At 41.8% G+C, this 27,924-nt stretch overlaps 1 protein-coding gene across 1 annotated transcript; it reads left to right on the top strand.

Annotated features, from left to right (window-relative positions):
- Positions 1-105: 105 nt before the first annotated feature.
- On the top strand, positions 106-27,924 carry LAMP3 (lysosomal associated membrane protein 3). The gene is made up of 5 exons (XM_049775882.1): positions 106-756; positions 2,208-2,336; positions 14,086-14,143; positions 17,179-17,349; positions 27,791-27,924. The coding sequence occupies exons 1-5, from the start codon at positions 208-210 to the stop codon at positions 27,922-27,924; spliced, it is 1,041 nt and encodes a 346-aa protein (XP_049631839.1). The 5' UTR covers positions 106-207.

Genomic DNA, 27,924 nt, shown 5'->3' with positions numbered 1-27,924 from the left:
TATATTGACAATTTTCTTCTTTTTTAATTTTCAGGAATTGTGCATTATGGGAATCAGATAGGAGTGAATTGGTTGCCAGAAACCACAGATCCTGACCCAGTTCTGACAGCCTCAATAAAGGCCAGAGCACAATCTTCTGTCAGTGCCAGTCACACACTTCACAAAATATCAGGAGCAAAACCAACAGACTCTCATATCACCTCTAATATGACCTCTCACTCTGAGAACCTGACCATACAAACAATAGTAACTTCAGAAACAACCCTCCTGACAACAACCCCTAGTGCCCTGCTTACAAGCACAGTCATCCATACCCAAACCAGCACCCTCGCCCCTCACACATCACCTGTGACCAGCACCTCACATACGGCCGCTTCCAGGACAGCAGCCACACTAGACCCTGCTACAGCTCCTGGTTCATCGTTGCCCACCACTTCCCCTTCATCCCTAGCATCTGTCTCCAATCCTTCAACTCCTAACCACACAACAGGGAAACCCACCCAATCCAGTCACCACACTGTCCTGCCAGTAACATTGTCCACATCACCACACACTGGCACAGCTAGTGAGGCATCTACTCAACCCACCCCAACTACACACAATGCCACCCAACCTGCTCCACCAACAGCCCCTGGGCCTACCATGGTACCTCAGCCAGCCACAGTCAAGACAGGAACTTATCAAGTCCTGAATGGAAGCAGACTATGTATAAAAGCAGAGATGGGGCTAGAGCTGATGGTTCAAGAGATGGACTCGGTGAGTTGGATGGGATTTGGATGATTTCCTTACAACATTTAAATGGAGGGCCAGAGAGTTTGTATAGGGCTAAGGCATTTGTCTTGCATACAGCCAACCTGGGATCTAACTTGCCCACCATTCAGAATAGTCTTCCTGGTGGCACTAGGAATGAACCCTGAGCACAAAGCTAGGCCTCAGAGAGTTGTTGCCCTCCTCTCCAAGAAAAAGTTTGAGTCAAGGACCAGAAGAATAGTACATAGAGTACATAGGGGATTCTTGCTTGCACACAGTCAATAGTGGTTTAATCCCCATCACTGAATATAGTTCCTCAATCCCTCAGGGAGTGATCCATGAGCACAGAGGCAGGAATACGTAAACCCTGAGCACCACTTGGTGTGCCCCCAAAATAAGTTTTGAGTGGAATTTGCCCAAGAATGCCTATACATTCTGTGCTATTTAACTGAACATATTAATTTTGGTGCAGGTCATTGATGGTTCACCCTTAAATTTTGTGCTTGTATTGATATCAGAAATAAGCCATTGTAAGCAATTCTTGCTCTAAGATGCTTGATGCATTTGACCAACCTGGGCTTGATCCCTAGCACCACATAAGGCTCTTGAGCATCTCCCCAGAATGACCCCTGAGCACAGAGCCAGGGCTCTACTGGATATGCCACTCCCCCCCCAAAAAAAAACATATAAAATCTAGATTGACAAATAGATGAGAGAGACTGGAGTGAAGTTTAGATAACTGGAAGTTTTTTGTTTGATTGGTTAGTGTTTTGGGTTTAGGTACCAGAGGTAGAATCACAGACCTTGTGCATATTAGACATGCACTCTACTATATAGCCCCATCCCTGGGGCCAAGAGATCTTGATTTACTAGAAAAATAATAATAAAAATAATACTTCCCCTTTTTTGTTTTGGGGCCTCTCTCTGCAGTGCTCAGGGGTTATTTCTGGCTCTACACTCAGAAATCACTTCTGGTAGACTCAGGTGACCATATGGGATGCCAAAGATCAAACCCAAGGCAAGTGCAAGTGCCCTACTCACTGTACTATTACTCTGGCCCCTTATTATGATTTAAAATAGAACATACATGTTCTAGTCTATATTTGAAGTGAAGGTGCCTTAGAAAGACTTTTTCTATGGGACTTTCAACACAATTAACTTAAAAAATTAATCCCATACAGTTCATCTATAAATATACAGACAGATGTACTATCAATTTTCCATGAATAACCTATCAAGAAAGGTGTCTTTGTGGGGAAACTTCTTTTAAAGAAAATATTTTAAACATTTGAGTATAGTGGTTTGGAACTGACACTACAGCCCGGAGACTTGAAAATTCCCAGGTGAATCCCCTCTAGCCCTTAGTTTTCTGGGTCATAAAGCAGCCTGAGTTTCTGATCCTCTAAAAAGAGGTTTCTTCTAGATCTCACTGAATTCATCTTTTTCACTCAATTTAGGTTTTTTCACCTAAGAGTTACTTCATTATCGATCCCAACACAACTCAAGCCTATGGAAACTGTAGCTTCCGGAAGTCCAACCTGCTTGTGAATTTCCCAGGCGGCTTTGTGAATCTCACATTTACCAAGGTGAGGAATAATCTCCTTCACATCATCTGGTGTTCATTTTGGGTTCACGTTTCCCCACTCTGCACAGTGGTGCAATCAATCCCACACTTCAGTTCAGGTTCCAAGAAAAATAGATCTCCAAACCTTTTGAGATCTTTTCTGATAAGAAAAAGGAACGCATGGGGCTGGAGAGATAGCATGAAGGTAAGGTGCTTGCCTTTCATGCAGAAGGATGGTGCTTCAAATCCTGGTATCCCATATAGTCCCCTGTGCCTGTCAGGGGGGCGATTTCTGAGCATAGAGCCAGGAGTAACCCCTGAGCGCTGCTGGGTGTGACCCAAAAACTAAAATAAAAAAAAAATAGAAAGAGGAACATGGAGAGACAGAGGAGAGAAGTATCCACTACTTATGTTTGCTTTCTTCACTCTCTTGCCTCCTCCATGCAGCCCAAGAAGGGCTTCAAGGTTTCTTGGAAGAGATTTGGTCTTGGGCAGTTAGTCCCAAACCTTTTTGAGAAGGAAGTGTCACTGTTGAGCAGTCCTAGAAAAATTCCTGGTTGCTCTGGAGAAATGTCACTCTAGGTATTTCCCAACCACAGCAAGCAAAAAAAAGGGGGGAACTAACCAAGCACTGGGTTTTCGAGGCCATCTCCAGAGATGAGGAAGACAGCCCCGTGAAAAGAATATGGATATCAGTGAGGCCAGAGAATCTCAGGAGAATATTACACTTGTCCTTTGTTCTTGTGACATCTCCTTGTGCCAGTTAATCTGTCCAACCTTTCTTTTTATCATGTGAAAAGTGGGGAAAGCATATGTGAAAAGACTCAGGTCCCTACCTAGAGGGCAAAGGTCCAGAGAAAGGGACTAGATAGTCATGACAGAGAAGAATAAGTGACTTGGGGAGAAGGAGACACATGGGAAGGAGCCATGCTACCTACTTTTAAAGGAAAGAGTTGTCCTTAACTTGTTCCCAAAGTGACTCTCAAATAGAGGCAGAGTAGGAGGGGAGGGGAGACTCAGAGGAACTAAGTGTGGGCTTCTGACTTTACTTGTCAAATATGGAACCTTGAAGCCAGAGGGGGCTGAGTTAACAGACTGTGGAGAAGAATGAAACAGACTTTGGGGTAACAAAAGTCAGTATTGACTTTCAGCCATACTATTCACTAAGTGCAGGTTTTAAGACCTGTTTGTTGGGAACTGTTTTCTCATCTGTTAATTAGGAATTAGTACATTTCCTGGTAGACCCTATTGGTGAATTTGAAATGTGCCTGTAAATCATCTAGCAAATGCTTCTTACATAACTGTATTCTTTAAAGGGAGTCTATTGTTATATTAAACAGTGCTCAAACTTCCTGAGACTAAACATGTGAAATCTTAAAAAGAAGTGAATTGCCATAAGTAGGGCAAGTTGAAAGAGGTTTTGGTTTCTTAAAAGTAGTGTTCTTGTTTTTAAACATTCATTAGAAAAATAAAAATAAACAAACAAAAAAAACATTCATTAGAAAACTGTTTTTAGTGAAGCAAAATAGTATTTATTGAAAAAATGTATTTAGAAAATGTGAGGAGGGGGCTGGAGCGATAGCACAGCGATAGGGCTTTTGCCTTACACGCAGCTGACCCAAAACAAACCTCAGTTTGATTCCCAGCATCCCATATGGTCCCCAAGCCAGGAACTATTTCTGAGCGCATAGCCAGGAGTAACTCCCGAGCATCACCGGGTGTGGCCCTAAAACAAAACAAAAGGATGTGAGGAGAAAAGAAGGGTAAGATACATGTTCAAGAGAGTATATGGGCTTGCAAAGCAAGCAAGAAGCCAGAGTAATAAGATAGCAGGTAGGACACTTACCTTACACAACGCTCACCCAGGTTCATTCCCCAGAGTCCCATATGGTCCCCTGAGCCCAACAGGAGTGATTCCTGAGTGAAGAAACATGAATTAGCCCTGAGTACCTCAGGATATGTCCCAAAACAAAAACATATTTTAAAAACAAATTTAACTATCTACAGATAAAAGGAGTCAATTTGCATCCTGTACTTTTTGTCTCATGTAGTACAGGATGCAAAGTGAGGATCCAAGCATAACCTTTTTATAATTGCAAATCTAGTCATTAGGCCATAGTGATGAGCAACAATGATCTAAATCACTTTCAAGTCATCTGTATAGTAGTTGTGGATGAAATGTTGAGCTGATAATTTCTTGAACAAGACAAGGGTTCCAGGACCCTTCAGAGACTCTCCAGTGAGACCACTGCTGTGACTGTGAAACCCTCACACAGAAGCCTTCAGGAGAGGACCCAGGCTCTCTCCCCAGACAACTGAGCTTAGGCTTTACTGGTATTAAGAAAATCAAGGGCTGGAGCCATGGTGCAGCGGTAGGGCATTTGCCTTGCATGTGGCTGACCTAGGACGAACCGTGGTTCGATCCCTCGGCATCTCATATGGTCCCCCAAGCCAGGAGCAATTTCTGAGCACATAGCCAGGAGTAACCCCCGAGCATCACTGGATGTGCCCCCCCCCCAAAAAAAAACAATAAAAGAATGTTTAGAAAATTACTTGAGCCAAATGGCCCAAGAAACCAGATGGCACAAATGTTCATGCTGGAGTGCATGGCCCAGTTCACTGAGATCCTGCTATGTGACCTGCTGCATGAGGAAGGACATCCAGAGCCTCTGGTTATTGCCTCAGTCTTTTTAGAAGACTCTCTGTTTGCACCATTTCAGAGAAGTACAGAAAAGTGCATCCTGACAAAGCTGAAAAGTTCAACAAACTTGAAAAGATTTTATGCTAACTGTGGACCTTAATGATGGAAGTTGGTCAGTAAAAATTGTTTATTCCCTCAAAACAGTGATGTTTTATTTTCCCACTCTTTTTTGCCATACCCGGTAGTGCTCAGGGGTTACTCTTAGCTGTCTGCTCAGAATTAGCTTCTGGCAGGCACGGGGGACCATATGGGACACCGGGATTCGAACCAACCACCTTTGGTCCTGGATCGGCTGCTTGCATGGCTAACGCCGCTGTGCTATCTCTCCAGGCCCCTATTTTCCCACTCTTGATGAAAACATGAACACAAGGAAGATTATTGTGTTCCCTGAAACTGTCATAAGAAATCCAGTATAGGGGCCGGCGAGGTGGCGCTAGAGGTAAGGTGTCTGCCTTGCAAGCGCTAGCCAAGGAAGGACCTCGGTTCGATCCCCATATAGTCCCATATGGTCCCCCAAGCCAGGGGCAATTTCTGAGCGCTTAGCCAGGAGTAACCCCTGAGTATCAAACGAGTGTGGCTCGAAAAACCAAAAAAAAAACAAAAAACCAAAAAACAAATCCAGTATAATAGGTGACATGGAGCCAAGTTTTAGGAACTAAGATATCAGCTAAGATATTCGGGCCCGGAGAGATAGCACAGCGGTGTTTGCCTTGCAAGCAGCCTATCCAGGACCAAAGGTGGTTGGTTTGAGTCCCGGTGTCCCATATGGTCCCCCGTGCCTGCCAGGAGCTATTCTGAGCAGACAGCCAGGAGTAACCCCTGAGCACCGCCGGGTGTGACCCAAAAACAAAACAAAAAAAAAGATATTGGCCTGAGTAAGGATACCCAGGGGAAGGCTGAGTTGGATGGGGGTTCCCCCAAGGAGTGGTTTCCTGTCAGCTCCCTGATAGCTAGTGCCTGGATTGGCATCTAGCCTAGGAATGACATTAACTTTACACAGGAGCAGTGGCTACAGCCCTAAATATGTGCCACTTGCTAAATATTTTACCTCTCACCTCTCTCGGGTGAAATTGAGAGGCTCATCCTGTAAGATCTTTGGGCTGTTCTAGAGAATGCAGACAAAAAGTGACAACCAAAATAGCTGGCCTGACTGTCATTTGGAGGCTATGGCAACCTGTCTCTGTGAGAAAGCCCCCAATGACATGTTTTTAACTCAGACTGTGCCCAAACAGCCTGAGTGAACACTGGGCACTTCTGGGTAAAAAAGAGGTTCTGATTCCTGGCTGGGAAGGACAGGAGGCTGTACAATGAAGCCAACCTTTCCATGTTTTTGATGCTATGGTTGGAGAATCCACTTGGAATGTTGGGGCCACATATGAGGTCTGTCTTGTATAAGAGTCTATACAGGCCTCCCTCTTCTCTTGTCTCTGGGTCCTATGGGCAATCTGATTCAGGAGGTCTAGAGGACCTTCTCTCTTTACCATACTGAAGCTCACACTCCTGATAGTGATTTTCTGTCATTTTCTCCACCGAAGATACAGGTTCGTTTTATTTTCCTTAAATGTCCACTGCTTCCTGTCAAGTTTCCTGAAAAAACTATTAAGTATGGACTACTAGGTCACCTTATTTCTACAAGGCACAGAACTAGGCCTACTTTCTCTCTTTTGTTTGCTTTGTTTGTTTTGATTTGTCTTGGTTTGGTTTGGAGGTCATACCTAGCTGTACTGAGGGCTTACTCCTGGTTCTGTGCTCAGCAGGCTCCTATAGAATACAGACAATTGAACCAGGGTCAGCTGGATGCAAGGAGAGTGAGTGCCTTACCTACTATACTATTTCTCCAGTCCCTTATGCACATGTATCCCTTCTGGTGGTCTTCAAAGAACCAAAAGTGGTGCTGGGAATTGAACCGGGTCAGCTGTGTGCAAAGCAAACACTATATCTCTAGCTTTTAGAGTGCACTTTCCAGATATTTTAAATCCTTGAATTCTAGATTCTTCAAGAAAAATGGGTTTGTCAATTCAGTCAGCCACTTTTCACATGTCTCCATCCTCTAAATTACTGTTTGGGGCCAGATAAAGCTTTGGAGATGTCTTGTGTCTTATGGCATTGAACAGCACCCCCTAGTCTTCACATAGATGTCAATAGCAACATCCACCCCAGTTGCAACCATCCAAAATGTCTCTACATTGCCAACTGCTCCCTCTAGGATAAAATCTCTCTGTTTGAGAACCACTGCTCTAAAGCGAAAGAACTCTGGAAGATTTACATTCACTCTAACATTATGAATGTGATCAATGAGAAGCAAGTTTTAGAATAATCAGAGGGTGTTGATTTGCAAATAATTTAACTGATTGAGCCTCTACATTGTCCTCTGCACTGAGCTGAACAGTAAGGGAGAAATTGAAAAAGAAAATATAGTCTGGAACAGTTTAATACAATTAAACTGGCAACAGGTTTAATTGATATACTGCCAATGACAAAAACAAAACAAAACAAAACCAATAAAAAAAGATAAATAGGGGCCAGAGAGATAGCATGGAGGTAAAAGGCATTTGCTTTCATGCAGAAGGTCAGTGGTTCTAATCCCGGCATCCCATATAGTCCCCCAGCCTGCCAGAAGTGATTTCTGAGTGTAGAGCCAGGAGTATCTCCTAAGCGCTGCCGGATGTGACCCAAAAACAAAAAAACAAACAAAAAAAGATAAATAATTACTTCCTGAACTCTAGGGTGGCTTTGTTGTTTACTCAAGATTCAAATTACCTGTCTCATTTGCATTTTGTGATCTTGGGTAGTCATGAACTTTCTCTCCACAAATTTCAGTATTCTCTTCTATGAGACAAGGCTAACTAACCAATGCCACCTAGTCACTGGTAAGCTGGTAAGACTAGGTGGCATGGTACGAGATTGAACTGGCTGTGCCTACTTGAAAGTGTTCAACCAGTTATCTAGCTCCTCATTAAATTAGGAGAGATAGGGTTCTTGTCTTATTTCCCTCAGTGTCATTTTCTTAAAGTTTGGAAACCTTTCTGCAGCTCGTGTCTCAGTTGATTATGGTGAAATCCTGAAAGTTGTTCAGATCCTTCAGATTTGAGATAAATATACCTCCCTCCTTACCCCCAACTTCCTCTCTGAATAGTTTGTTTTAAAACTTGTTTCAATAACTTTGTGTAGAGTTTATTTTACTTGGCTCGACATTAGCTCTTTGTCAACCATCTCACTGGAGGGAGCTTCTGGTCTCAGCCCTCAGCTCTGGGCTATGGAAGGACAGAAGCTGGGATTCTGACCAGTCTTGAAATCCATTGATGCCAAACCCACAGTGCTTCCCCAGAACATCTTAGGAGCATTTAGGAACATCCTGATTTCCAGACTCCTGAAAGATACCAGGAGAAGGGATACCAGCCTTCAAATGTTAACACCCTCAAAGTGCACTATTTAAAACTTCCCAGGTCATCTCCTATTTTTCTCACTTTGTTCTTTTAGTCCTGAATGGTCCTTTTCCCATTTTTAGCTCCATCCCTGAAGATGACTCAATTATCTTCACCCTTTGCTCTCTCCTCACTGCCAATTTCAGCCCAGGTAAAAATGGGATCCCTTAGCAGCCATTTTGTTATCTCCCAACCTCTCTAAATGCAGCTATCTTGAAGCAGTCTATGATCTCTTCCTGGCTCCATCTATAATGCCAAATGCTGTCTTTGTGCAAAGGATGTCGTTAGCAAATATTTGGAGAAACTGAATCAACAAAGAAATGAATCTAAATTTCACAGAGAACTCTGAGATAAATTATCAAGAAAAATAAAGCAGAATCCTTGAAGGAAAAAAAAAAGAAAGCCACTCTGATTTCTTTCTGCCATGTCCAAAGCCAAGGTTTCTAGCATTAGTCACAACGCTAAACCCAAAAACGGCTTGCATGATGTTGAAAACAGAACCACATACTGAGCATGAACTTTTCAGAAATTCTGACCTGATGTTATTTATAGAAGTCAAAGAGAAACTCTGGTCTCATGGCCACTGGTATCTTCCTTCCTGGGCCAGCTCGACTGGTCAAGTGGTTCTGAACCCTCTGTATTATAAAAGCAGACTACATTTTCTCTGAGTAATTAGGGTTCCCTGGATGAGCTATTATGGCAAAGTTCAAAGCTCACTTTAGAGACTGGAAAGGTGTAGCCTTCTTGTCAGCTTCCCATTGGTTGAAAAGGGAGATGGGGGCCCGGAGAGATAGCACAGCAGCGTTTGCCTTGCAAGCATCCGATCCAGGACCAAAGGTGGTTGGTTTGAATCCCGGTGTCCCATATGATTCTCTTTGCCTGCCAGGAGCTATTTCTAAGCAGACAGCCAGGAGTAACCCCTGAGCAACGCCGGGTATGGCCCAAAAACCAAAAAAAAAAAAAAAAAAAAAAAAAAAAAAAGAAAAGGGAGATGGGACTTTACAAGAGGTCCCTCAATTGTGTCCTTGGCACCTACTTTTATATTTATCTATAAGTAGTTCTCCACAACTTTTAGTCAGAGCATTTCTTACACGGGTTTTCATTTTTGCTTCAAGAATCTGCCATGGTTAATATTTGTCACAGGAAAAAACATCTGACAGACAAGTCTGCGGTTTCCAAAGGAGAAAGTAGACAGTATACACTGCATCACGTGGGGCAGGGGATTTTCTCATGAACTTTGAGTAAATCTTACATCTAACTGAAATCCACCTACTTCATAGCCTCCAAGTCTCATCCTGAGCAGAGGTCTCATCTCTCATCAACAGAATTAATCTAGATTGGCTGAATTATGTGCTGTCTCTATTTGAGGTTGAACTGAGTGCTAAGAAATAGACATTCAGGGGGCTGGAGAGAGAGTACAGTGGGTAGGGCACTTGCCATGAATGCAGATGACTAGGGCTCTATACCCATCTTGTCCCCTAAATCCTTCTAGTCATAATTCATGAGTGCAGAGCCAAGAGAAATCCTTGAGCATTGCTGGGTGTGGCACAAAATTAAAAATGCAAACAACAACAACAACAACAACAACAAAATAGACATTCTATAGCTTAATGAGAGAAGTTTGTTGGGAAGAATGCACTCAGTTTATTCTGATGATGGCTAATGATGTCAATTACAATTCCACTAAAGACTGTGATTTTTAGAGTATGGATCCTTTCAGTTAATCATCATATCAACCTGTAAGTACTGTTATTATTTTATAGTGATAAATAAAAATTATCCACAGAGCTTCAATAACTACCAATAGGTTAACATGGACAGTAGAGAGAGTTTGGGGTTTTGGTTTGGTTTTTCATTTTTATTTATTTAGTTAGTTAGTTTGGTTACACCTGGCTATGCACTCATTGATTACTCCTAGTAGGCTTGGGAAGTTATATGGGATGATGCAGTTCAAGTCCAAGTCAACAGTGTGCAAGACATTTGCTATCTTTCCAGTCTCAAGAAAGATCATTTTTAAGAAATATTAATTTTTTTCTTTTTGACTCACATTTCCTTGTTCTCAGGAGTTACTGCTGGCTCTGTGCTCAAGGTTCACTCTTGAGGACATGAGATGTTGCCAGCCCAAGACATTAAAATTTTCAGCCATACTTTATTTTCCCAAATAGGAGGCTAAATTTATGAAAATTTGCCAGCCCCTCAGATTGAATCAGTTTCAGTCTTGTTCCTATTCAAATTATGCCAGATTTTGGTATTTGCAAAACTTTGGAGATCACACTTAATGAGGTGTAGGAGCTATTACTGATGGGTATTTGTGGGGTTCTCCCTATAGTGCCCTGCAGTGCTTGGGAGACCAATCATTGCCAAAGATGGAACCCACATCTCTCACATGCAAATCATGTGCTCATCCCATTGACTTTCTCTCATTAGAATAATGGTAATCACTACTGCTTTCCATTGAGTTATCTTTCTGGGCCAAATTTTCTGAAAAAAATTCTAAAAATATTAAAGCTTTTTGTATTCTAAAGTCTTCCTTCTTTTAAGACATTTGATGGGGGCCAGAACAATAGTAAAGCAGGTAGGATGCTTGCCCTGCACACAACCAACCTGGGTTCAATTCCTAGCAGTCCAAATCATCCCTTTAGCTGGCCAGGAAAGACACCTGAGTACAGAGTCTGGAGTAAGCTCTCACCACCAATATATGTTGCCCAAAAACCAAGAACCTCTGGTAACACCACAACTTTGGTCTAAATAAGACTCATCAAATACCAGCAGCATCAATGTTAGAAAACTTGTATTTCAAGAAAAATAAACATAAGCCTGCCCTTATTTTAGTTTACCTAACAATGATTTTTTTTTCTTTACCATAAAAAATAGATACCATAAAGTCTTAGTGGTTGGCTGATTTTTAAAATAAAATCCATTCCTTACACACACTTCACTTTTTTTTTTTTTTTTACTAATTCACTGTATTTCATTCTTCTCATGTAACCCTAGCCCAGTTGTCAATTTCAATGAAGTTTTGGGTGATTATTTATTTATTTATTTATTTATTTATTTATTTATTTTGGGGTTTTTTGGGCCACACCCGGCGGCGCTCAGGGGTTACTCCTGGCTGTCTGCTCAGAAACAGCTCCTGGCAGGCACTGGGGACCATATGGGACACTGGGATTCGAACCAACCACCTTTGGTCCTGGATTGGCTGCTTGCAAGGCAAACGCCGCTGTGCTATCTCTCCGGGCCCGGGTGATTATTTTTTATGAAATATTTTATTAATTTATTTTTTATCAAAGTTGCACTGCATTATAATATCATGTAAATTTCAAGTGTACATGTTACCGATCAACACTTGTCACCATTGACAACCTGTATCTACCTATCTGAATAATAGATACCTTTGAACATCCCTTACTAAGCATTTGTTCCCTTTGCCCTAACGTACCCCCTTTTTGTACACTCACTCTGTTCCCATACACAATGAATATTTTTTATCTATACCCACATATCCCATGGAAGAAAATGAAAATTAGAATCCCATCAATAAGATAGAATCAGAAAAAATGTCTTTGTCTCAAAAAAATGGGTTTGGGGTTTGGAAAATGGTTCAATAGTTGCCGTTTGCATAGATGAGGTTCAAGTTTAGTTCCTGGCAATGCTTGGTTCTCTGAGCACTGCTAGAGACATCACTGAACACTGCCAGATTTGACCCCCAAGCCCAACAAACAAACAAAAGACTTTAGCTTAAATTAAACTATTGCTTAAATAAATGGCATGTCAAAGCAAGCCTAGAAGGCAAGCAAGAGTCACAGCAGTTTCTGTCTAATAAAGAGAAAGGATCTCACACATTGTTTAACTTGTCTTGAGTCTCAAGATTAAGCAACTCCAAAGAGGAAATCAAGTCTAAAGCAAAGCCTAGAGCAATCCTTGGTCTAGAGTGGATATGAAAGAGATTATAAGCTAGTCTATGACTTCTTCCTCTGCAACTATTAGGGTTGACCTTGAGCAAGTCACTGATCTTCCATTTCCTCTTATAGTTGTTGTGAGGATTAAATAGGAATTTGGAAAGATGTGATTCAGGAATAAAGCAATACATGTTCAACCCCATCTCATACATGGGTTTGATCCCTGACAATGAGGATGAAAAATAAAGTGTGACAAGTTACAGTGCCTGGAGCAAGGTTAGCTGGAAGGAGGTGAGTATCAAAGAATTTGAGGGTGGAGAATTCAAAGATTTCATAGAAATGATCTTACTAAAGAGTTTGCATTTCTGGAACCTTGATATGATATGATATAAGGAATCATTTCATCCACAAATACCATATAAATGGATTCTAATGTGGTCAAGATTTGTACTGGTAAGTTGTCTAATGACTTTGTTCAAAACTACTAAAAGTTTACATTCCAATTTTGGATACTATGCCATTTTGGACACATTTCTTTTGTAAAATTTGAAATTTACATGATATTATAATGCAGTGCAACTTTGGTAAAAATAAATTAATAAAATATTTCCTAAAAATAAAAAATAACCACCCAAAACTTCATTGAACATTGACAACTGGGCTAGGGTTACATGAGAAGAATGAGATGGGGTGAGTTAGGAGAAAAAGTGAAGTGTGTGTAAGGAATAAATTTTATTTTAATATTATATATGATATAATACAGGTATGTATTATATAATAGAGAGAGAGAGTTGTTGTTTGCTTGGGGGTCAAAGTTGGCTGCACTCAGGGTTTACTTTTGCTGGTACTTGGAGAATCATTTACAAAGCTAGGATCACATGTGGATTGATTGAAGCACCTCACCTGTGGTTCTATCTTTCTGACTTATGTTTTGTTTGTTATCCTTGCTTTATATTTAATAACACAATAGCAATTCTCTTCCAGAGAGAACCCAGTGACATCCCAGAGTACCCATTTTTCCTAGAATCTCTTGGTTCATGTGTCCATTTTAGACCCACTCATCTGTTTAAAACAATTTGTCTCCTACCCAGGAAAATGCACATACAATTTTGCATACATTATTTTTCTCAGAGTATTTGTGATATCCACCCCTAGTGTCCTGAAAGATGAGTTGTTTCAGTTTAGTCTCAACCTTAAGATAATAATTGCTAGTAAAAGTTTACCAACAACCTTGTTAACCCCTCCACTTTTCAAATATATCTATATTTAACAGTAGGAAATATGAGCCCACAAAAGGGACTCAAAATGCTAGTTGGGAGGCCAGAGCCATAGCACACAGTGGGTAGGGCATTTGCCTTGCATGTGGCCAACTTAGGTTTGATCCCTGGCACCCCATTTGGTTCCCCGAGTCTTCCAGGAGTGATTTCAGAGTGCAGAGCCAGGAGTTACCCCTTGTGTCACTGAGTAAGGCCCATCAAAATAAAAATGCTAGTAGGGCCTGGATTTCAGTTTAACAAGTATACAGGGAATAATTTCGGACTAGAATCAAAGCATAACTTATTGTCACTTACTTACATTTGTTGAAACTGGTAAGTACAAAACAAGTATGATCAGTACTAAGCTAATCCAAAAACCTCATGTCAAGGTTTTCACAGATGGAATCCTGCATGCACCAAGCTTGTGATGAGGATCATAATGATAAAAATGGAGATAAGCTACAAAGGCTAACACACTGCTATTTTGCAGGATGAAAACTCCTACTATATCAGTGAAGTGAGTGCCTATCTGACCATTTCAAATCCAGGTTAGTATTAGAAGCTGTTGTACCGGTGATAATAGACCATTTTTGGAATTTCATTCTGTTGAATTTATTATTTTTTTACTTTATTCAAAGAAAATGCATCACATAGTTGACATAGGTGACCATAATATATTTGTTTCCAGATAAGTGAGTGCAAAGTTATTTTTAAAAGGATAGAAAGATGGGGCTGGAATAGTAGTATAGTGGGTAGGATGCTCACCTTGCTCACCATGGCTGACCTGGGTTCGAATCCCAGCATCACATATGGTCCCCTGATTCCACCAAGAGTGATTCCTGAGCACAGAGCCAGGAGTAACCCCTGAGTACCACCAGGTGTGGCCCAAAACCAAAAAGAAAAAAAAAGAAAGAAAGAAAAGAAAAGAAAAGAAAAGAAAAGAAAAGAAAAGAAAAGAAAAAGAAAAGAGAAAAAGAAAGAGAATAAAAAGCTTAAGAAAGAAAGAAAAGAAAAAGTATAAGAGCAAGAACATTTGTGAAAATTATTGTATCTTCAATGAAATCATTCATACAATGGCAGAGTCTTAGTAAGCTCTTGTTATTAGCTGTCCATTCTGTTAAACTGTGTGTTCCTATAGGACACAGCATCAAACAAATGAAGTTGTCCAGAAATTCAAAGCTCTATTACTGATACTATGGCAGAGCCACTCTACTAGGAATGATTTCTGAGTGTAGAGCCAGGAGTAAACCCTGAGCACTGATGGGGTGAGGGGGGGGCTGCAATTAGGGAAGTGATAGATTCTATAGGCATTTACCATACTTCACCTTGGTTGCTGTGTGAGACTCGCCCTACATGGCAAGTTGAGGAAATCATATAATGTTCCTTTCAGAAAAAGAAAAGCTCCAAGTCCAGTTGTGGGAATTTCTCAGAGATCACCCATTTCTCTGTAGAGTCAAGGCTTTGGTAAACAACTTTGACTAAGTGCCTACTCTGTACCAAGATTTTTCACATCTGTTTTCCTCCTTTCAAAATTCTGATTTTAGTGGGTTAAAATCTATTATTTTCTATGAAATTTATGTTAAAGAAACATGCCAGGAAATGAAAAAGTAGGGAAATATTTTGTATGCCATCAGTGTTCCAGTATTGTTCAAAACAATGCAATCTATGATAGTTGGATAATTATAAGACTTTAGAGTCTACAACTGACTTTCACACATCTTAGAAGCATTTCTCATATCTACTGGAAAGTGAATATGATCAATATCATGAATGCTAACAGAAGTTACCTACATTGGGGGTATAGCTCAGTGGTAGAGCATTTGACTGCGGAAGTTACGTACATTGGGCATGGAATCTCTCAAAAGGCAAAAGAAGGAAAAGTCAATCCTTGAACTGAATTTAGATGATGAAGAAGGGAAAAAAAAGTTTTAGGTACCAAAAATCCAGGGTTACTGGCACTCCTTAGTAAGAGCCACCTTCATAATGACTTTCATGTCATGGGGGTTGGGGTTGGTTATGGTGGTATTAGTAACCACAATTAGCTAAAATTACATGCTTCCAATATTAATTAGATAATTAGATGCTTCCAATATTAGTAAGTTTGATAATTGTGCCGGGCCCAAAAATACTAATTAATAGTGTACATTGATTATTTCTTAGTTGTATACAATGTATGCATTAATTATTGTATGAAGTCAGTCTCTAGTAAACAGGAGGTTAAGATACCAAGTTCTTGTGTCTTCTTGAGTAAAAATACTATTGATTAACTGTATAAGCTTCAGCAAATGTTTTCAATTTCTGACTCCATTGCTTCTGTAAAATGGAGACTTGTATGAATTCAACAGGAAAGTATATGTAAGATGTTTTCCTAGATCTTGAAGACTATGAACAAACCCACACAAATATATCCACTGGGGCAGTAAAGGGGGAAAACATCAAAGATTCTTCCTGAAAGCCCCTTGGAGCTTTCACGAATATTTCTTTTTATTTATTTATTTATTTTTTGTTTTTGTTTTTTGGGTCACACCCGGCGGTACTCAGGGGTTACTCCTGGCTGTCTGCTCAGAAATAGCTCCTGCCAGGCACGGGGGACCATATGGGACACCGGGATTCGAACCAATCACTTTTGGTCCTGGATCGGCTGCTTGCAAGGCAAACGCCGCTGTTCTATCTCTCCAGGCCCTCATGAATATTTCTTACTCATGAATATTTCTTACTCTCACCTCCAAGGATATCACACCAGTAGGTCCTGGGGTCAGTGAATTTTCCCCCACCCAAAAAAGCCAAAGTCTACTTGAAAGAATACCTGGTAGAGTAAATGCAATAACTCTAAGATTGAATTGTCTAACTGCATTTTCCTTGAAGCGCAGACCTTCTCACAAAGGGTATACAGGGTGGAGAGAGCACAGAACTTACGACACTTGCCTTGCATGTGGTCCTCCTCAAGAAAGTGGGGGTTATCTGTCAGAAAAATGGAAGATTCTTTTCTTCCTTAGCAGGATACAGATGGGTGAAAATGGACCTCTCTTCTTTTCTATTTGCACGGGTGCATGGAATACCCCTGTACCATCAGATGACCTTAGTTGTTTTTGATAGTGGTTATTCGTGCATTAACACATTCATTCAGAGAGAAGCCATACTCCACTTGAGGAGGTGCCTGTCTCTGATTTAGGAGGGCTTCTGAAATTTTGATTCAGAAAGCAATCTTCCTGCTCTTACTTTTGAAGCTTATATGGACACTTCTTAGTATCCCCCCACAATGACAGTTGTCCCCAACAACTCTTCCCCCGGTAATTTAAAATAACTCAAGAAAGACATTCCCCTAAGTTACTAATTTCAATGTTGTGACAACCTACTTTATATAAGGTGGCCTCCAGATATTCTAGAACAGAAAAAAACATGCCCCAAAGTTCAATGGGAGGATTTTTATTTTTTTTTTGTCATGAGAAGGCGGTCACGAGGTCCTAGAAAATAATGTCTGAAGAAAGCAAAGAAACCACCTGTATATAGGCCCTCAGAAAGAGCTAAGATTACTTAAGTAATCTCCAGGACTCTTATTTTTATCTTGCCTTTTTCTTGTCAGAGAAAGTTTACTTAGGGATAAAAAAATCTCTGCTGATGTTTGAGGCCGTGCTCGGCCATTCCTTCAAGTGCGTGAGTGAACAGAGCATCCAGTTGTCCCGCCACCTTCAACTGAAAATGATGAATATCCAACTTCAAGCTTTTGATTTTGAAGGAGACCACTTTGGAAATGGTAAGTCAAGGGTTTTTCAAATTATCAAACTTCAGGGTGGGACCAGAGAGATAGCACAGGGGTTATGGTGCTGCCTTTGCCTCTTAAATCCCAGTCACTGCATAAAACACCCCACCAAGCACTACCAGGCATCACTCCTGAGCCCAGAGTAGCCTCTACACTCCATCAAACTTGGCCCAAAACACATGTCTGCCCACCCTCACTTCCAACAAACAAAACATAGGGAAAAAAGCAATAGGTTTGTTTCAACTTTATTTTGGCTGAAGCTGTCCATAGGATCAGGATCATATGAGCTTCCTAGAAAAGTCTGAGCATGCTGCACATTTCTTTGGCCATGTTTCCTTTCCTGCCACCAATCTCCATCTGAACGACCTTCACCTGTTCTTATCCACTAGCCCCCCCTAACTCCTTCATCTAAGAGAATTACCCCATCCTATCACAACTATCATTTTAACACATAAGCAAACTCTCAAAAAGCACAGACTTTCATCCCCTGCCATGTGACTGGTCATGGTGGATACATTTGAAGAACACTAAAGATCCAAAGCATGTATGATGTCTACAACTCAGGATCTCAGAATCCCTTCTTTCCCACTGATAAAGGAAAAAAGAAAAAGAGGTGCTAATTGAACTCAGAAACCCTCTGAGGGGTCACCAACTCTCTCATGCAAGCTATTCGTCAGAGCAGCGCTTTTTCTGTCCATCTTGATTTCTATCCAAAGTCTGCTTTGGGTTTCAACCACTGCTGAGGGAAGTAGACCCTAGGCCAAGGGCTAGAGTCAAACTTGGATAACTTTCCAAAGAAGTTTGTTTTCTTCCCTTAGTAGAGTGCTAAAAGGATTTTCACAGATGATCAGGATTTCTTTCTCATAACTCCATGACATTATGAGCACCTCTCAAATATTGAAAATATTTAATGAACTTGGAGCCATAGAGCTAGTTCAGGGGTTAAAGTGGGGGTTGTATCCTGCTAACCCCCTTTTGACTCTCTGGCATCACAGATGATGATGGTTTCCCAAGTACCATCAGGGATCACTCCTAAGCACAGAACCAGGAGAAGCCCCTAAGAACAAGGGGTATGACTCCAGGCCTCCTCTCCAAATGTCTAGTGAGCTTAGCCAAAAATTAAATTTCTGGAAGCTAGAGATAGTAAAGTGGTTAAGTCACTTTGCCTGGCCCTCTCAGCAACGGAAGAAAGGAAGGAAGGAAGGAAGGAAGGAAGGAAGGAAGGAAGGAAGGAAGGAAGGAAGGAAGGAAGGAAGGGAGGGAGGGAGGGAGGGAGGGAGGGAGGGAGGGAGGGAGGGAGGGAGGGAGACTTTCTATAATTCACTTCTGCAATTCAAGTATGATTGGTCTTTGACTTCCATGAAAAATTCAAGTATGATTGGTCTTTGACTTCCATGACAAAGTTAAGGATGCAGCCAGAAGGAAATTTCTGGAAAACTCAGTGGAAAGCTTTAACAAAAGAAGTATGAAAGTGGGGCTTCATTTTTTTTTGGGGGGGGATGTTCTGATTTCTGTAGGTTCAGTATGAGTCTTATAATTACTACCTTCATTACAGAGCTAAGTTAAATATTTAAGTTTTAAATTAAGTTATAAGTAAGTTTTAAGTTACAAGTAAGCTAAGTTTACTTGTAGCTTTCTCTGACCCTCCTGACGCCACCCACCACCTTTATTAGCTGGTCTCAAATTTTCCAATGGAGGGAAATTTCTTTTAAAAGACATCCTGGAAATCTGTAATGTATTATAGGATCTAAAGAATCTGGCACACATTCACTACCCCCCCCCCATAGAAATGTCTGTGAAACAGGAAGCGAGAAGGTCTTAGAAATCATTTAGTAGCAGGAGTGAGAAAGAAATCTTTCAGCAGCACTCACTGGTCCTGGAGTAGCAGAGCCCACAGGAAACGCAGACAAGCGCCCCTTTGTTCTCCAGCACCTTCTCATACAAAAGGTCTCAAAGTCCTGTACAATCAATCTCCCTTTATCTTCTCTTGCTCCATCTTGCTCTTTCCACTGTCCGTTGTTCCAGCTCAGCTCCAGATTCTTGGTCTCCTGGCTTACATCTCACTAAAGATGCTCCAATAGGATGTTTTCAGCCAGAGAAAAAGAGCGTGAAATAGATCCCGTAAAAGATAGGGGCAAAGTGAGAGTACAATGGGTAGGGCCCTTGTCTTCTACATGGCCTACCTAAGTTTGCACCCCATAAAGTCCCCTGAACCTAAACAGGAATGATCTCTGAGTGCAATACCAGGAGTAAGCTCTGAGTGTGAGCAAAACAAAACAAAACAAAACAAAAAGGTATGGTTCAATAGGATGTTTTTAAAGATATTAGTACAAAAAATCTGTGTGGGGCAGAAGAATGTGTAAGGAATACATTATAGGGGAGCAACGGAAAACCCTCACCAATGGCTGACAGACATTTCAACAAGTGCTTGGAGAACTGAAGAAGAATCCAGCGAGAGTCAATGCTCAGCCCGGTCCAAAGGAAGGAACATCCCAAATAACTTCTGATTCGAATCTTTTGAAGCCAACCCTCTAAATCCCCAGAGCCTAGGGTGGAGACACTCTCTTGGCAAACAACTAGCACATTAGATTCTACAGTCCTCGAGCACTGTCAGGGGACGCTCCTGAGTACAGGGCCAGGTGCATCACCATTCAAACCCACAAATACAGAGCCTGCAAAATGTGCCTCTAACATCAGAAGCGCCCACTCACCAGGATCGAACAGCCCATTCAAGAAGCACAGGTCTGGAGTGGAAAATATTGGCCCTGTGATTCCGAACACGTCGCTGGTTCTGTGTTCCATGCTGCTCCAGCCATGGTCCGACCCTAAGCCGGACCCTCCAAAAGCACAGTTTGTCAAACTTGGATCTGTTTCCACACTGCCTCAAGCTCACCTTGTTGTCCCACCGCGGCTCATAGAGTCCCAATGGGGGAGAGGGGTTGAGGGTCCCGCAGGCTAAAGTCCTCTGAGCATGCACACTGACTCTATGCCAGGGTCAGATGGTAGCCCTGGCTCCTCACTTTTCTGTTCCCAGATGTCAGGGTAGGAGGGAGGGCTCTTGGGAGACCTGCAGCTGCCTTGCCAAAACCGAGGTAGGCTGGGGGCAGAGTTTAATGGACTGCATTGTGGCCAGCCTGTAACACTTGTTACTCTGACTTCAATTACAGCCGATGACTGCTTCAGTGACATTAGCAGGGCAGAAACCCCTGTGGCCGTGGGTCTGAGTATCGCAGTACTGTTTGTCATTTTGCTGTCAGCATGTCTGGTGTCCAGAAAGAAGCCGGGTAGAGGATATGAACACATGTAAAGCCTCACCTTCAAGCTGTGCGAGAAGGCCTAAGGGATTGAAGCCAAGGGATTGACTTTTCTAGTTGCCTCTCCTGCTAGCTTTCCATCCTAGGGCCACCTCCAAGGTTAGCTAATGGAACCCTCCCCACCCAGCCCTGCCCCGCCGGCGCCCCCTGCTGGCTCGGGGAGGCCATACATATGGGTAGGAGTGCTTGGCTGATATGTATGGCTGATATACATACACCAGGGGGCAAAAGGCAGAAAAGGGGCAGGAGCGATAGCATAGCAGGAAGGGCATTTGCCTTGCAAACGGGCTACCCAGGTTCAATCCCTAGCATTCCATATGACCCTGAGCCTGCTAGGAGTAATTTCTGAGCTCAGATCCAGGTGTAACATTACCCGGAGCACCACCAGGTGTGGCCCAAATAAAGGAAGAAACAGGAGTGGGGAACATGATGTGAGAAGAGGAATACAAGTTCCGAGGGGAAATTGTGGGAAGGACAACTTCCAGTATCATTGTTTTCTCTTAAACATTTCGTTTTTGACACAGACGGTGATACTCAGGGCTCTGTGCTCATGGGTCACTACTGGTTCCTGGTGGGATTCCGAGAATTATATGGGGTGCCAGGGATAAATTGGGGTTGGTAGTGTACAAAGAAAATGCCTTCCTCACTGTACTGTTTCTACAATCTTCTCCTTATACATTTTTTTTTTTTTTTGGTTTTTGGGTCTCACCCAGCAGCGCTCAGGGGTTACTCCTCCTGGCAGGCTCGGGGGACCATATGGGATGCCGGGATTTGAACCACCGTCCTTCTCCATGTAAGGCAAATGCCCTATATCTATGCTATCTCTTCGGCCCTCCCTTATACATTTTTAAAGAGTTTCAAGATCCTAATTTGTTTTGTTTTATTTAATAGATAACTCTAAATGAAACAAATTCACTTAAAAGTAGTTTCTAAAGTGATTTTAGGATGAGAGAGACAGAGACAGAGAGACAGAGAGTTTGATGCTTTGAGAGTTTGCTCTGTGTTCAAGAGGTCTGGGTTGGATCCTCAGAATGAACTGATCTCCAAATGCTATGGACAGGGGTAACCACCAAGCACAGTTAGGAATAATAGGAATAACCCTGCATACTTCCTGCTATGGCCCCTAACATAAATCAATGAAGTGACTTTAAACTCCTAGATTTTGCTCCAACCTGAGGCATTTAAGGGACAGATTTAAGCCTTGCTATGATGCTTAAACATATATACTTCAAGGACTCAGAGAAAATGGTGTGCACTCAATACATGTGGGAAATTTGGGTTCATTCTTGGGCCTGCATAGTTCCACAACCATAACCAAGGGTAAGCCAAAATATTAAAACTAACAAAGATATGTTCTACCTATTATATGTTCTATAATGCTAGTTTTAAAAATAAATCTTGACAAGGCAAAAACAGCTTGACTGATGTAAGTTCTTCAGTTCTTTCATCTTTATTCAGTCTCTGCTTTCCTAAACCCTTTTTGGTTGTTGTTGTTGTTGTTGTTGTTGTTTTGGGGCCACATCGGCGATGTTCAGAGCTTACTCCCTGGCTCTGAACTCAGGAATCATTATTGGTGATGCTTTGGGGGCTTATGGGATGCTAGAGAGAGAACTCGAGTCAGTTCCGTGGAAGGCAAGTGCCCTACCCATTGTACTATCACTCTAGCCCCTCCACATCCATTTTTTTCCTTTGTTTTGTTTTGGGTGGGGCCACACTTGACTATTCTCAGGGATAACACCTGTCATCATAAATGGGATGTCAGGAAGAGAATGTACGTCAGCTACATACAAGGCAAGCACCCTACAGGCTATATTGTCCATATTGTCCCGCTTAGGTTTTTTTCTTTTTTCATTCTAATCTAAGCTTGTATGTTCATGAGCCAATGTGGGGAGGGTATAGCAGGCAGAAAGGTGAACCTTCCCAGATTATCACCCACTTCCCTTTTTAAGAAAAAATTGACAAAACCGTACACAAATGGAAACTCCCCTATTCTGTGTGATTGCTACTGGAAGGGAAATTCTATTAAAATTTACTTGCCACCTTCTTGGTAGTTCACATTGTTGACTTATGGACACTAGACTTTGATTTCAGAGAAAGGGGATGTCAGGAACTTTGGGGTGTTCTGAAGTATTTTTCCTAACAGGAAGCCTTGTTGTTTTTCTACATTTTCCAGAGGTGCCATTTGTCACTGGGAACAGGAACTTAGTGAAATGTTGGCAGCCACCCTCTGAGTGCTTCTCTAAGGCACTTACTGGCTCACCCTGTGCTGCTTTAGTTTTCTCAGAAGTGAGGAGGTGGAGAGGGAACCCAGCAACTTCAAGCCAGTTTAGAGAGCTCTGTGAGTGTCAGGAAGTTCCTGTTGGATCTTACATCAGATGTAAAAATTGGGCTGAGGACATCATGTTCCCTAAAGCAACCTGGATCCCAGAAGCTTTGGAGAAAATCCTGCTCTCTCCAGCACCTGCCCCACAACTAGCACTAAGGTTAGAATCTGGATTAGCTTCATGAAAAGCAAACGCCTTACCCACTGTACTATCACTCTGTCCCCTCAGTAAATTATTTTTTTTTCTTTTCTTTTTTTTTTGGTTTTTGGGCCACACCCGGTGGTGCTCAGGGGTTATTCCTGGCTGGCTGCTCAGAAATAGCTCCTGGCAGGCACGGGGGACCATATGGGACACCGGGATTCGAACCAACCACCTTTGGTCCTGGATCGGCTGCTTGCAGGGCAAACACCACTGTGCTATCTCTCCAGGCCCCTCAGTAAATTATTTGAAAAGGTTATGGCAGCTGCTTTGATCACTGATAGCTAACACACAAGGACACAGACACAGACACAGACACAGACACACACACACACACACACACACACACACACACACACACACACACCAGTCAATTATTTTATTTTATTTTATTTTATTTTATTTTATTTGTGTGTGTATGTATAGTTTGGAGGCCATGCATGGTAATGCTCAGGGTTTACTCCTGGCTCTGTGCTCAGGAATTATTCCCTCTGAATATTCAGAGGACCAGATGGGGTACCAGGGATTGGGAACCCCAGTTGGCTACATGCAAGGCTAATAATGTATTACCCCACTGTACTATCTCTCTGGCCTTTAAAAACTCCATTTGAATAAGAATTCTTTTCACCCAAACCAGCTTCATTTGCATGACAAGTGAAATTCCTGACTGTTATTTTCTATAATTTGCCCCTTTTCTACAGGAATGCCCAAGGAGGAAATCCACTTCCAATCCCTCAGGCCCAAATTGAATTGTGAGCATGGGATGTAGCTTCCATTGTCACCTCAGTTCTTGGGGTACAGTTGCTGAGGCTGTGTCTGGGGTTCACTGGCTGGTCAGTAGGGACAGCACAGTGGGAACAGCAAACAGCAGAGCAGGACTTCCACTTCCACCCAGACCCCACCACCAAGCTCTGCCTAGGTCTTTTCTGAGCCTCTCTGGAATCTCTTGTCCCTAGTCTTTAGCCTTCCTACTGTTTGCTCTTCTGCTTGGTTTCAACTCTGCTGATAGTAGAAGTAACATCCTGGTTTCTCCCCTCAGTCTGCCTCCCCTTAAATAGCACAGAAACCTGCCCTGCATTACAGTTTTTTATATGAAAGCAGACAGTACACAACTGGGAATCCTCTATACCCCAAAATCAGAAGCTCTTAGCCATGCTTATTACAGATGCAATGGTTGTATTTACGAGTCCTGTCAAGAATATGCTAATGACATTAGACTAGAAATGCTTTTGGCAGTTCTCTGTTATTATTAAAAATTGGGTTTCTGGATTTTCATTATTATAATGTTATTTTTTAAATACATCCAAATTACATACACCAAAAAACATTGAGTAGTGATTTTGTGTAAGTTTAAGCCTCAAGCAGGGGATAACAAGGGTAGGAGCATATTTTGCATGCAGAACTCCCACCCCCCCTAAAACCTTCCAGGTGTTATACCACTACCACCCCCAAATAAAGCATCAATGTAGATATTCAAGCCTAATTGGTTTTACTCCTATAGGACAGTTTGAAGTGATTATAATTTTATGACATTAAGTCTTCATTTTTATAAAAATGGAATTAAAGCAATGCAAGTAAATTTGTAAGCACTGGGCTAGAGAGATAATACAGCAGGTAGAGCATTTGCATTGCATTTGGTCAGTCTGGGTTCATTGTGGTCCCCTGAGCACCACCAGGTGTGCTGAACCAGCTCTGAGTGCAGAGCCAAAACTAAGACTTGAGCCAGCTGTGCCCTTTAAGAAAAAAAATTGTTCTTATCTTGTAAGCATTATAAAAAAAATACATAAAAAGAAAAATCAGAAGCCATCTGGGGCAAGAGAGATAGTATATAGGCAGAATACTTGCTTGGAATACAGATAACCCAGGTTAGATCCTTGGCTACTCCTATGTTTCCCAAGCCTTACCAGGAATGAGATATCAGAGCACAGAGCCAGGAATAAGTTCTGAACACCAATGCGTATAGCCCACCCCCCAAAATAAAGATAAATCATTGGGAAAATGATAACTTGAAGGTATACCCAAAGAAAACGATTTAAAAATTTGAGATAGGGCCCAGAGAGATAGCACAGTGGCGTTTGCCTTGCAAGCAGCCGATCCAGAACCTAAGGTGGTTGGTTCAAATTCCGGTGTCCCATATGGTCCCCCGTGCCTGCCAGGAGCTATTTCTGAGCAGACAGCCAGAAGTAACCCCTGAGCACTGCCAGGTGTGACCCAAAAACCAAAAACAAAAAAAAAATTTTGAGATAAAGAATTTATTTGGAGTCAGAGAGACAGTACAGTGGGTAAGGCACTTACCTTGCATGTAGTCGACTCTGATTCTATCCCTACAATCCCATATGGTTCCCCAAGTCCACCAATATTTCTTGAGTTTAGAGCAAGGAATAAGCCCTATATATCATTGGGTGTTGCCAAGGAAAAAAAGAGAATTCGTTAGACATGTGGACCTCCCTTGCCCTCACCTCATAAAAGCAAATCACTAAAAGGAGGGAATAGAGTTAGCTTCAGAATTCTTTACAATAATATTTAAAGACAACAAACAATAGGTCTCAGTGGGACCTACGGTATTATTTAACTGAAAGAATAAGTAAGCAGCCTCAAACTTAAAACAATTCAAAGAGTATAACATCATTTGGGCATATTTGCTAGTGATTGTTTGGGGGCCATACTCATCAGTGCTTAGGGCTTACTCCTGGCTCCATACTCCAGCTTCAATCCTGGTGCTTCAAGGGACCAGAGACAGTGTCAGGTGAAACTGAGGTCAGCACTGTTCAAAGCAGCCCCTTGCCCTCTGTTCTCTCCAGTACCATGAGCTTCTTAAGGATACTCTGTAATGAGGGAAGAAGGGGAACTGGAAGAGAAAGAGTAGAAGTGACATAAGACTAGTGGTGGATAGTTTGGGGCACTTGGGTGGTAGGGGAGGTGCATCAAACCATAAACTATTGGAACCATACTACAAACCTAAAGTGTAATATAATAAATTATTTTTTAATTTTAAGATACTGCATGTCAATGAAATTCAATGAGATCTTACCAGATAAGCAAGGAATTAAGCAAATAGAGCCTCAGAAATAGAGCCTATTATTTTTACAAAACATTTGTCCATTAGGCTATTTAAATGTAAAGAATATGTGAAATTTGTAGCTCTGACCTTATCATGCAGATAACCTTGTCTATAATGTGTGCACATTATCCCTTGCAGAATCACAATTCTACAAATATTGTTCACTGCCAAATCAAATAGTATTCTAGAAGCACAATTGCTTATTCAAACTTGTCTTTTTCTGGCATCTTTATCATTTCTTCTCCTGTGGTCTCTCCTGACTCCTTTTTCTTGGACTGCAGATGTTCAGAATTGAGTTAATTTTACATTTGAATAAGTTTTCCTTTCTCTGATTTTTCTGTCTTTTTTCAGTCCAGATCAGAGCTCATTTTTAAATGAGCCGGATGCTTTCTAATGGAATAAGGAAAAAAAAGTTTTACAAGTGTTTGTAAGCATTTACTTTTAATTGTTCAAGAATCATTAAGTTCACTTTCACTTTTCAGTTATCTTCAGAGCTGGATATTGAGTCCTGGACCTGACACAGGCAAGGCATGTGGTCTACCACTGAGCTCAACTTGACCCTTTTTTGAACTTTTGTGTTTTGTTTTGGGTTTTTTTGGGTCACACCGGGCAGTGCTCAGGGGTTACTCCTGGCTCTACACTCAGAAATCGCTCCTGGCAGGCTCAGGGGACCATATAGGATGCCAGGATTCAAACCAATGACCTTCTGCATGAAAGGCAAATGCCTTACCTCCATGCTATCTCTCTGGCCTCAAACATTTGTTTTTTGTAATGGTCAAGTCTACTTGCTAATATCTTACTCACGAAAAGTAATTAATTTTTTTTTCTAAGGGCCAGATCCATAGTAAATGAGTAGGATGGTTGCCTTGCATTCGGTCCATCTGGGTTCTATCCCCAGCATTCCAATTGGTTCCCTGGAACCCACCAGGAGTGATTTCTGAGTGCAGAGCCAGGAGTAAGCCCTGAACACTTCTGGGTGTGGCCCCAAAACAAAAGAAGCAAAAGCCTTTTTTAAGTGCAACAAGTGATATAGAAAGTGAGCAAACTTGGTATCCTTTCAAGAAATCGTATGTCAACTAATGACATTAGTTATTCAAATAAGCACATCCCACTTTGCTGAGAACATCATAGAAGAAAATGGGGCTAACAATTATTCAGTATCTTTTAACTACTGAGAAAATAGCAGCTATTAACTCCTCCAAAAAGCATATATTATTTGCTTTCTTGAACAAACAGAAGGTTGAATTACCAGTGCCAAGTCACACAGGTGATAGAATATTTAAGTCAAGCCTGGATTTGACTCTAAGCTCTTTCTGCTCTTCATCGTTTTACATGTTACATGCTTTGCATGTGGGAGTCAGGGTTTTATCCTACCACTGAAAGCCCCCAGTTCCCTAGCCCCCACAACTCCATTGCACTGCCAGGAGCAGATCCCTAGCGTTCAGCTGAAAGTAGGAAGCCCGTGTGTGGCTCGAAAACAAAAATCAAAACCAAAAGCAAGCCTTACCGGTTTTATCATATCTGTTTCTTGCTCTTAGTGGATGAGTGCTCATCTGACTACACAGTTGTGCTTCCCGTGATCGGGGCCATCGTGCTCGGGCTCTGCGCTGTGGGGCTAATTGTCTATGGAATCCGTCTCAGGCGTGAGTCATCTGGATACCAAAGAATCTAA

This window comes from Suncus etruscus, chromosome 6, assembly GCF_024139225.1.
Source record: "Suncus etruscus isolate mSunEtr1 chromosome 6, mSunEtr1.pri.cur, whole genome shotgun sequence".
NCBI lineage: Eukaryota > Metazoa > Chordata > Mammalia > Eulipotyphla > Soricidae > Suncus > Suncus etruscus.
The sequence above is the reverse complement of the archived record's forward strand: the minus strand, read 5'-3'. Positions and strand labels throughout refer to the sequence as shown.

Excerpts from the sequence above, each read along its gene's own strand:
- LAMP3 (XM_049775882.1), top strand. The coding sequence starts at position 208 with ATGACCTCTCACTCTGAGAACCTGACCATACAAACAATAGTAACTTCA. Across the intron at positions 2,337-14,085 it reads TGAATCTCACATTTACCAAG|GATGAAAACTCCTACTATAT; the intron begins GTGAGGAATAAT and ends GCTATTTTGCAG. Across the intron at positions 14,144-17,178 it reads TCTGACCATTTCAAATCCAG|AGAAAGTTTACTTAGGGATA; the intron begins GTTAGTATTAGA and ends TTTTCTTGTCAG.